The sequence below is a fragment of the Cololabis saira genome, chromosome 6 (assembly GCF_033807715.1).
Source record: "Cololabis saira isolate AMF1-May2022 chromosome 6, fColSai1.1, whole genome shotgun sequence".
Classification (NCBI taxonomy): domain Eukaryota; kingdom Metazoa; phylum Chordata; class Actinopteri; order Beloniformes; family Belonidae; genus Cololabis; species Cololabis saira.
This window is the reverse complement of record NC_084592.1, coordinates 20,530,263-20,541,390: the sequence shown is the minus strand read 5'-3', so window position 1 is coordinate 20,541,390 and position 11,128 is coordinate 20,530,263. Positions and strand designations below refer to the sequence as shown.

The following is an 11,128-nucleotide window of genomic DNA, read 5'->3' as shown; positions in this document are numbered from 1 at the left end:
ATTATATTTATGTTATATCTATGCCACATTTGTTTATTTACTGTTTTTTCTATTTTTAAATCTGGGTACAGTGAGCGAAATAACCGGAGTCAAATTCCTTGTCGGGCAATGTTCAAACTTGGCCAATAAAGCTGATTCTGATTCTAAGAACTAGTGAGGGCTTAATAGTACAACATTTGCTCCACAAAGAAATTGACTCATTTCCAAAAAGTCTCCTGATTGAGCTGTTTTGAGGCAGCTCTTGTGGACCACAGCTGTTTCTGTGATTAACTGAAGCCCAGCGCAGGTCTGACTTCTAACAACAAACTATCTAACAAAGATAAATCACAGTGCACCTTGTACAGTAGATTAGATGAAAGGCTTGTAAATGTTCCCAGCCGTATACTGTGTGCAGGTCACGTACATTCACCCGCTGCATTGGCACTGCATCAACACAGTAGTCAATCCTGCTGGAACCCCTGGAAATAATAATCCATGAAACAATATTCAGTTCATTTATTTATTTGTGCCACACTCTTCCTTTTCTTAGAAAAGACAAACATAAATACTGGAGAATATAAATACACAAACACAGGTTTAACATCATATTTCAAAATAATGAAATGAAGTATCCACAGTGGAAATCTCTGATTCCCAAAGACGACACTGAGATGAAGAATAAGTGAATAGAGAATAAGAGTTTGAATAAAGAAAACTATTGCTATTGAAAACATAAATCAGTGAGGTGTATTTATCAATGAGGTGTATTTATGTTTATTTTTCAAACTTATCAGTTCCAGTGTGGGGATTTTGTGCCAACAGCACAGATTTGGCCTCCAACACCAGTACAGGAGTCTGATATGTTTAGATTAGTGTCCACACACATTAACTTTTAATGCAGCAGCTCGGTCCATCGTTGGTCAAAGAATCTCCTCATATTGTGGCCGGCTTGTCCGATTTCAGAGTCGTCCTCGTTAAACTTTTGACAGTTATCAAAGACCAGGTTCACATCAATGATAAACGTCTCCATGTTCAGATACCTGTAACGATAAAAAGTAACTTTGTGAAGCAGCATCCAAATCAGAAATGGAGAAATCATTAACTGTTGTTGAATAGTATAAATGTACGGGGATGAAATACAGCGACAGTAAGACATACAGGTTGTTGGTGAGCTTTTCCTTGATGGTGGAGAAGTCCATGGGCTTCTTGATGACTTTTCTGTACCCAGGGACAGTTTTGAGGTTGACCGGAGTGAGAAAGGGCCAGGCATCTTGATGGGCCTCAAGTTCAGCCAACAGTTTTCTGGTGAGAGAAAACAGCAGAGGAATAAAGCTCTATGAACAGCAAATACAGCAAATTTCACTGTAGCTCAACTAACATCTATCCATCTATCCATCTATCTATCTATCTATCTATCTATCTATCTATCTATCTATCTATCGTACACAATGTGAAATATATTCCGCTAGGTTTTCTGCAGGGAGTGTGTGCTGTACATACCGACACTCTGCCAGCTCATTGTTGTCATTCTTAGACGTTTTCACTTTTTTTGCACAGGAAACAGAGTTTCCACACTTTGCCTGGAAGCCATCATCTTTCCTTTTTCTGAACTCCTTGGAACCTCTCTTTGGCGTGCTGTTGCTGCCGACATCCTCCACGCAGATGGGCTCTCCCGCCCCTGAGGGCTTACTGTTTTGTTTCACCTCGCTGCCTTTCTTTTCTCCTCCAGCTGTTCGGCTCTCTTGATTCTGACTGTGAGGGGTTTGGTCACTTTCCTGAAAGACAATACACACACAAGATTGTGAAGGCACACCAATTGTACCATCCATTTTTTTTTTTTTCACAAGAGAGTAAGAATACACAGTATGAAAAATAGATTTTTGTTTCTTTGCTTTGCAGCAACTGCTTGTTGATTTACCTTTGCTAAACAAAAAGGACAGAACCAGTCTCCTTCAGGTACGCTGGTGATCTTGGGATTAAGGCAGTAAGTGTGGCAACCTTTGTCACAACCATCACAAAGTAAAAGCAGCTCCTCATTATCGCCCTCTTCACAGAGCTGGCAGTGCTGCGGACAACACAATGAGGAAGGCAATGAGCATCCTACGTTTCATACACCGTAGATACTGCACATCTATATAAGAAAATAGCAATTTAAGCAATTTTGAGCAGGCAGATACACTGAATAGTGAATTTCTGACAGTATTATTCTGTTAAGTGTCGCTAAGGTAGTCGATTGATGTTGATGGATATAAACTGAAACTTTTTTCTTTATTTTCACCTTTTGTGAAACAGGAATATAGTCCAACAGGAGCTGCCTCTTACAGGTACATATTTTAAACACAAAAGGCCTTGTGTGTGGCGTGTATTAAAGTCAGGAGGCACTGACCACTTTCATGATGGATCGTTCCAAACCTATGGACTTCTTCAGCTGCTGAATGCAGAGCGACAGCTGAGCTGAGCTACGGACTCGACTGAGAGCTCTATGCCACATTTTCATCCCAGGAGCCACCACCTCCTCGCTGCTGAATGGCCAAAGACAGTGAGAATTTAAGTTAAATGAACTGGAGCATGCCAATGAGCAACAGAAAATACCTGTTACACTGTTTATAGCTACAAGCTACTCATACGGCACATAATCCAGGTCTTTTATTTCAAGATTTCTTTAGGTACCTTTGTTCAATGTTCTCCTCCAGCTCAGCCAGCCTGATGACAGCTATATCAAGAGGATTGTTGGACCGCCGCACCAAAGAGCCGGGAGGGTCGTCGTGGCTGGCGTCTCTCTGGCCTCTTTTCTCTGGTGCTGAGGAGAGCCGGTGTTCATGGTAGACCAGATCCTTACTGTCTGACTGGGGCTCGGGAGGCATCCAACCCTGATTCAGACACCAGTGAAATATGGCTATCACAACACAAAAAATAATGACCTCGTATTACACAAAGTGTACCAAAGTTTACATTTATCTGTAGGCCAGCTGACAGTCTTGCCGGGGCCCCGGACAAAATAATCTAAGATGGGCCCCCCTGCGCCCGGATCTCCCCTTCTCCCTCTTCCTCTCCTCTCCCTCTGCTCTTCAGGTTTTTATACAAGCTAATGGACGTTAACATTAGAGCTAGCCAGTTAGGTTAAGTTACAAGGTTGCTAAACGTTGGCTGCGCTGTTTCTTACCTTGCTCTACGCTCACTTTATTAATTACAGCTTCACCGTCACCACCCTTTTTAAAATATTTGTGTAGAGAATCTATAAGGCCTCTATTTTCTTCTTCTCTTTTCTCTTCTTTTCTGAGCACCGGACTTGTGCTGACCGGACATTTTGACCATTCTAATGGTTGAATTAAATGATAACATCAAATTTTGATCAGCGGCCAAACCATTTTTGTGTTGGGGGTTCTTGACCACAAGGACAATTCGGAAGAAAACAAATAACAAGCTTTTATGTAACTCAAATACTACATATTTTTTCCACAAATAGGCATATTTTGAAACATTTTGAAAAATAATTCCATAATTTAATGAGAATAATAATTTTTATTTTTCCAGTTCTGGGCCCCCCCTACCCAGACCCTTTTGTCCCCCCCTATCGGCGGGCGTGTTTATCTGTAGGAAGTGTAGACGGGGGGTGAGGGGGGGGCGAGAAACTAGCTGCATGTACCTTGACCTGCAAGCTGGCAGAGATGACTTTTCTTTCCAGAGCTTCGACCTGCTGCAGCAGGGCGATGTCCACATCCATGGCCCACTTCTCCACACACCAGCTCTGCACAGTCTCCCTGCTTAGCCCCTGTTTTTCCAGCTCCGTCACATCAAATTCTGTCACGACACATACATTGAACCATTACAGCAAACTACTATCAATCAAAAGCTGCTCATTTACGCACGTCAAAACGTTTACTCATTTGTCTCTGTTTGACTTAAAGTGAGCAGAAAAAAAGGGAAACAAACCGTTGTTACTGTCGGCACAATGTTGGGTCATGTGCTCCATGTGTTTTTGGATCTGTTTTTGCAAGATCCGCTCTCTGATGCCCCTGCTATTGAGGGTTTTAACCAGTTGGTCCAAGTCCTCTCTGCCTGACACCCTCCACCAGCCATGCAGCATCTCTGCGAACATGCAAACATAGATTTATCAGATATGTTTGACAGACAAAACATCTCAGCATGTCTTCTGGTGTTCTGTTGGACAACAGCTATCTTTAGGGCAGCATATTTGACATGTGCATACTGGCAATGTGCTATTCTTACCCTGTGGGATAGGCTGAGGGCAAGGGAAGTCCTGCGTTTTGGCCACCTCGACAGCAGGAGACGAGGCACAAGACGGCTTGTCAGTCTCTGGTTCAGGGGTCTCGCTCTTGATGGCTCTACTATCTGCCAGACAGAGGGCCGTGTTTCCTCCACCCGCTGCATGCTGGGACGGTGGATGCAGCATACGGGGTAGAGAACTGCCAGAGAGGGGCAGACTAGGCCTTGCCACCGAGCTGAACTCCTCACACATCGTCAGCCTGCTGTCAATGGCAGACTTTACATGCTGAGAGGATAAATGGGACAATTTAAATTATAATCAGCCAACCATTCTATTCCACCACTTTGTACATAATAAACAAATAAGTCACCACAACATAGCTTTTCTGAACAGATTGAATTATTCTCGAAACATATAGGGCTTAATGTAACTGAGACAGGGATAAATCAACCAACCTGAGGAATAGGTGACTTTGTGTTATTGATCCCAGCTATGGTGTTGTAGCTTGCTGTTTCTGGGAGATTAGGGAAGAGGAAGGAGGGGAGGTCAGTCCTGATGGGTTGAGGTGATGAGGAGGAGGCTGGAGGATTGCAGCCAGGGGTTGCAGAGGACCCATCGCAAGGAGAGCGAGGCAGGAGGCTAAACCACTCACTGCTGTTTTCTGTCAATATCTTGGACAGCTGGTCTCGATGAAGGACGGATTGAGGGCTGTGGGTCGTCCAGTGGCTGTTTTTGAGCTTGGTAGCATTGAGCAGAGATGATACTGAGGTATCTGTTTTATCTTTCTGTGAGGTAGGATAAGAGGGGTAAGATCTCGTGATAGGAATTTCAGCAGAATGAGTTTTCTGAGCATTGATTTCTGACTTTTGAGCCATTTTGACTACTTCAAGCAGTTTGCTGAGGTTAGATAAGGAGTCTGGATTTTGGAGGAACAGATTGTCTTCGTCTTGCTGGCTCTTTGAGGGTTCATAAATCTCTGTGTTCTGGACTGGGATGGACACCGCTGGCTTTGTTGTCTCCTTCTTTGGCTCTTTTACCCCAATTGCCTGAGAGGTTCTCTGTCTTTCCCCCTCCTGCTCCATCTCCTCATAGCCTAAGGGGGGAAAAGTCACAGCAGCTGTAGAGCAGTGGAAACAAAAGAATAAAGACTTCCTTTATATTTGGGTATAGTTTTGGTTTGCACCTTTGCCACTCGCCATGCCTTCAACAAAAATACCACCGCTCTGGGGAAGGAGCCAGTAACGTCTCCTATATCGGTCCTCGCCAACCATCATGGAGCGCAGTGACAGAGACGAGTCAAACAGCTTCTGTCTAATTTGACTCTGCAGCTAATTAAAAAACAGGACGTAATGTTCAATCTTTAATCAATTCATGAAAGAAACATTAAATGTCTGATCAGGCTTAATTTACCTTGTAAGCTTTCTCAATCTGTTTCTCCAGCTCCTCGATGCTGCCCGAGTGTGCGCCATCATCCTAAAAACAAACATTTTATTATTACGAGGCCATGGCGTCAGCTGACATTTACCACAGGAGATACTAATGAATCCACAAGCCCCACTTCAAGGACAGGCCTCTGACCTCTTCTTCACGTGTCACTGTCTTCTTCTCTTTCTTTCCCCATGATTCTTCCTCTTCCTCATCATTGTTGTCTCCTTGATCATCGCTCTCGTCCTCGTCTTCCTCCTCTTCGTCACTGTCTCCTTCTCTCGTCTTGCATTTGTTTCTTACACCGGCGGTGCCAAAGGTGTGGTTGTCGTTTCCCCCGTCACTGCTGTCTCTCCTCCCCGTCATTTTGACATGGATGTTCCTCAGTCTATGAAAACAAAAGGTTGTTTGAGTGAACAGTTTTTGAATTGAACTCAAAATGTCTCAAGTATAGCGTCAATTATATATACTTACTTTCGAAGCTCTCCCTCGACAGCCCACTTATCCCTCCTCAGATTGGTCATGTAATCTATTTTTTTGTCAATCTCACTGGAAAAACATCAGACACTGTTAAAGCTAACATTCAGGTTTAGTTCTCCATCCAGTCTTCACCTGAACTGTATGTCACACACCTGTTTTTCCTGTGTCTCATCATCAAGGGTGAAATTAAGAAAATGTTTCCTGAGTAAACAAGCCAGTAATTTCTAGTTTCATGTTTTAAACTAGAGCAACTTCAAAGAGCAACTTGAGGGGTTTTGTTATTCCCAACACCAACCTTAACGTTATGACTACCAGCTTAACATTGAGCAGGTCCTCTTCATCCTTGAAGGAAGGAAGGAAGGAAGGAAGGAAGGAAGGAAGGAAGGAAGGAAGGAAGGAAGGAAGGAAACAAAGAAATAAAGAAAGCTTACCTGATCACAGCCTTGCTGCAGCAGAGCTCGTTAACCAGGTAGGCGAGTATAGAGGCCTTCTGCGACGGACTGTGAGCCTGGAAAGCCTTGGTCTTGAGGCTGACAGCCAGAGCAGCCACATGCGTCTGTTCAGAGCGGCCCTCCATGTAGATCTGCAGGATCTCAGACACGTTGTCTCTGTTGATCTCCAAATTAGACAAGTGTTCCCCCAAGATAGTTTTGCACTAAAAAAAAAAAAAAAGCTTTAAAAAGGGAGTCATGGTGCTTTAACGAGCCTTGTTTTATTGTGTATGTACAGTACCCCTTGAGCAACTAATCACAATGTGTGTCTGAAGGAGATGTGTGCTTTCAGGTAATCATCACTTCCTGATGCAAAGTGCTTAAGGGACCTGAAGGATGTGTCACATCTAGAAAGTGCAGATTATTATGAGACATGCTCACTGATAAGTTGGGCCATTTTGAGTACTTAAATGTGCATTTCTCATGTGCAGTCAAGGCGCTGAGACAGCCCTTTACCAGAGAATCACACGAAAGCTCTTAAGGCACGGTTTCTCTTCACCAGTGCCATGATAAATGGAATAACTGAAATAATGTTTTTGACGATATATTGTATTGAAAAAGGTACACATAGACACTGATTCTGAATGGGAAGGTAATGAGGATATCCAATATAATTTACAGTTAATGGTGCTGGTTTTATAAGATGTCTGGCTGTAACGGATGGCCATTCACAAACCTGTTACAAATATAGTCTTTTAATTTTTCTTAAATTTATCATTATGGTGCTATTAGCTGAATCCTCTTCATCCAATAAATGTGCTGCTGGGGATCTTGAAATTACTTCCACAAAGTAATAAATATTAAGTTTTCAAAAGAGCAGTTCACAAGAGGTTTTTTTCTACCTCTTATATTCACTTCATGGTTTTACCCTGACCGTAAGGACTAATGACCACTAATAACAGACTCGCATAACTCAAAAGTCCATATTTTCACAATCAGAATTAGAATCTGTATTGCCATTTTAGCAATGCAGTATTTTGCAACTACTGCTACCAAAACTGAAGCAATGAAAGCACAAAGATGAGGACAGACTCACCTTGTGCCCCGCAGGTATACAAGGGTCACACACCGCAGCGGAGAGCATGCTGACCAGCAGGTCCTCCACCTTGTACATACTGGTCCCAATGTTAAGCAGCCCCTCTTGAAGGGTGCTGATTGTAAGCACGCTTGAATTTAAGTGCAATCCAAGGACCTTTCCAAAGCGGCGTAGAAACTGCAAGACCATCAGGCAGTCAGAGAAGGTGTTTCCAGCTAAGACTAAACCAGGGATGCGGGACAACTCTGGGAGTGGCTGAAGAGAAATATAAATGCAATAATAATGTATTAGATGTGTAATTTTTCAAAATGTATAACTACTGACTCCAAAATCACAAAAAATACATATTATTTCAGCCACAGAATGGCCCTCCTTACACCCATTTACAGGTCACAGGTAAGTGTTTCATGTTTCAAACAATTCTGTCAATATAAGCACTTAATTATTTGAATACAAAAACATTAAACAATCAGACATACCAGGTGAGCGTTTGACAACAGCAGCCACTTGGTGGCACTGTTGTGATTCACAGGTAGTTTCACTAATCACATCCATTTCACCAATGTCAAGCTTTCCTTTTAACAGGCTCTGGTATGGATTATTTGCCTGGTGATACACATGAACTCTAGTTTTCACCTGCCAACACCTCCAGATCACATCAATACCTTATGATCTGCTAAACACATGTCTTCATTTGGCTTTTTCAGCTCCTTTGCTTTCTCCTGTTCCAGTCTTCTGAGCTCCAGTTTCCTCTCCTTGTTTAACCGCTTCTCATCTTTCTTTTCTCTTTTCAGACGCTCCTTTTCCTACAGAGAAGACATTATTAGTTCTGTAAGCATTAATTGTAAGCATTACTAACACTGCTGCAGTGATCAGAGCTGATCTAGTGGCGATATTGCATTTATTTTGCATTGACCTGATGCAGAGAAAAATAGGAAGTGGCATCAACAAATCAGATAAATTAACAAAACATCCTGTGTTATGTTAAATGTTGTGACATTTACTGCAGTCGTTGGATTAAACTGCATGAGGTTATGAATAAAGAATCCCCTAATGTCATTTCATTTGTATGCAAGGCCATCTAAATAAGGAAACCCAACAATCCAACAACAATAACCAAAATAAAATCCACATATGTATGGGATATTACTATCAAGTACTGTCGAATACTAGATGTCAGTTCAGAGAATCTAGAAAGTGGAGCAAGGTTTTATCTGTCATTAGCAGTAACTTTGGTGATCCTATTCAAATCTTCCACACTTGACAAACATTAACAAAAAAGGTTCATTATAATTCATAGGTTATCAAATCTAACATGGTTTGAATGACAATTAAGGCTGAAATGAATTTCACTCCAAAAGGGATTTTAACATATTCTTCATATTTGTAATCTTTCTCAAGTAAACAATTTCATCTTTTGTTGCTTCCTTCAGCTGAAATTTGTACACACGGTGCTCCGACATAAAACTGCAGCACATTTCCATGACCAGCAAGTAACTCACCTCTGCCTTCTTCTGGGCATCCAAAGCTTTCATGAGTATCATGTGCTGCCTGCGTCTCTCCCTCTCCTGTCAGAACAGTCACATGTTTGTTTGTTTTTTATATAAATTGCAATTCACAATGCACAATATGTCACAAGCAATAAGTTACACACAATTTATTCTGTTAAAAGTTTGTAAAAGCTTAACACAAAACACCAAACAAGCATTTACAAAAAGCTCATTAAGGGAAATGATGCAAACACATAGTTAGAAGCAGACTTTGCAATACTATAACTTTAAACTAGCATTAGCATTTGTTATAGCAAGAAATGAAATACTGAATAAACATCCAATCAGATGATGATCAATGTCAAAAGAAGAGTATCATGATGCCCTGGAGATTGTGAGGTTAGAATACACACACACACATACAAAAGGGTTTTAAACATATACAACTAAAACATCCAAAACAGATGAAGTGCTACAGAAGGACAGGTATTGAGAGAGCAATACCCCGGATATATGCATTACATTGCTCTGGAAAAACCATGCAGAGGGATGTTATATACCTGCAGCCAACCATTTATCACAATACATGCACAATATGTTGTTAAATGTACAAAATGAAACATACTCATACCATATCTAGTCTATGCCTCTCCAACTCCTGGCACAAACAGTTGGCATAGTATTAAGAAATAGAAATTCACACTTTAAAATCAAAGCCAGAGATTTCCAACTTGGAAAAATTAAAAAGGTTTGAGTGTGCAAATGACAATCATTTGGCTCATTTTCAAAATGTTCAAACTAACCAGTCAGAATGATTTTACTGAATGGTTACCATGGACCAAAAAAAACCTCACCTGGTGCTTCTGTATGACAGCCTGAAGTCGTCGCATCTCCTTCTCCTTGACAAATAGGAATAATTCAAATTAAAAGCCACTATACAAATCACACAAATTGTCATTATTTAAAAATATCTTATATATATATATATATATAAAAAATATCTTATTGAATATTTGTAAACTTCCAGCCCTATAAGCGTCGCTGGGCAGAGCTGCAGTCAGGAAGTTCCCAAAAATCTAGTATCTGGCTGGAAAATTTGGACATGTAAAATGTTTATGCCCCTCCCTCCACAACTGTCTCCCTCCCCTCTCCCTGCTGTGGAGGAATGCACCCGGCTTACCAGAGCGCACGCATCTGAGCTATAGTGCGGGAGCATGAGTAAGTTGGGAGACTACGGAAACCGAAGAATAAAAATCAATAATGTAACAAATGGAGCTAATCAAGTTTTATTATTGTACAACTGTATCACATCCAGTCTTCCTCTAGTGGTGGAGTGTGAATGTTTACGTGAAGGGTGGAGCTGGAGGGGTGGGGTTGTCCAGAGCATGTGATTGACATTCTGTAAACGCACCCCCTGGTTCTGATTGGAGCAGCTGGAGCTGCGGAAACTTGGCTAATGCATTGAGCTGCAGGTGGTGCCAAAGGAGATCCGTTTCCCAAATTACCAAGTTTATGCAGTATTATCGGAAAATAGTGGTAACTTCAGCGAACATGTTAAAAATACACTTACCAACTGCAACTTTAACATGATATGCATGAGTATATCCCGAGTATGTCTTCATTGATATATAAATGTGGATTAGAATGGGGGGGTGATTCAGGGCATTTCTAATTACTAACCAAAGCTATCAACATTTCTTTAATACTGGCTAGTAAAGTAACACAACAGGGCCAGAATATCACAGAGTGAATATCACATCCAGTCTTCCTCTAGCGGTGGAGTATGAATGTTACATTATTACAAGATATATCAAGATAACTGGGACTTTTGTCCCAATTCTTCCCTTCAGACAATCTTATACAATTTCTGATTATCAGATTATTCTGTCAGACTTTCCTGTGGCGTGAGGTGGGGTAAGAGCTGGCAAAATGTTTCAGCTGCAACAAAGACAAATGAATCAAGGTGTCTGACACAGAATAATACCAAATTTTTTCCCAA

The 11,128-nt window shown here is 41.4% G+C and overlaps 1 protein-coding gene across 5 annotated transcripts in view; it reads right to left on the bottom strand.

Moving 5' to 3' along the window:
• Positions 1 to 651: 651 nt before the first annotated feature.
• Positions 652 to 11,128, bottom strand: part of LOC133445978 (bromodomain adjacent to zinc finger domain protein 2B) — a 49,159-nt gene continuing 38,682 nt past the window's right edge. For 3 of the 5 annotated variants that reach the window (XM_061723592.1, XM_061723593.1, XM_061723595.1), the window contains 20 exons: positions 9,984 to 10,028; positions 9,761 to 9,787; positions 9,142 to 9,207; positions 8,305 to 8,445; positions 7,640 to 7,894; positions 6,544 to 6,767; positions 6,107 to 6,181; positions 5,786 to 6,020; positions 5,618 to 5,680; positions 5,391 to 5,535; positions 4,663 to 5,300; positions 4,210 to 4,492; positions 3,913 to 4,068; positions 3,626 to 3,780; positions 2,650 to 2,849; positions 2,366 to 2,501; positions 1,898 to 2,044; positions 1,480 to 1,754; positions 1,138 to 1,281; positions 652 to 1,019 (listed from right to left, as the gene is read on the bottom strand). In XM_061723592.1, the coding sequence (XP_061579576.1) occupies positions 872 to 1,019; positions 1,138 to 1,281; positions 1,480 to 1,754; positions 1,898 to 2,044; positions 2,366 to 2,501; positions 2,650 to 2,849; positions 3,626 to 3,780; positions 3,913 to 4,068; positions 4,210 to 4,492; positions 4,663 to 5,300; positions 5,391 to 5,535; positions 5,618 to 5,680; positions 5,786 to 6,020; positions 6,107 to 6,181; positions 6,544 to 6,767; positions 7,640 to 7,894; positions 8,305 to 8,445; positions 9,142 to 9,207; positions 9,761 to 9,787; positions 9,984 to 10,028 (3,558 nt within the window). In that variant the 3' untranslated portion in view covers positions 652 to 871. The remainder of the gene's footprint in view (positions 1,020 to 1,137; positions 1,282 to 1,479; positions 1,755 to 1,897; positions 2,045 to 2,365; positions 2,502 to 2,649; positions 2,850 to 3,625; positions 3,781 to 3,912; positions 4,069 to 4,209; positions 4,493 to 4,662; positions 5,301 to 5,390; positions 5,536 to 5,617; positions 5,681 to 5,785; positions 6,021 to 6,106; positions 6,182 to 6,543; positions 6,768 to 7,639; positions 7,895 to 8,304; positions 8,446 to 9,141; positions 9,208 to 9,760; positions 9,788 to 9,983; positions 10,029 to 11,128) is intronic. The other 2 variants (XM_061723594.1, XM_061723596.1) reach the window with 1 other exon arrangement.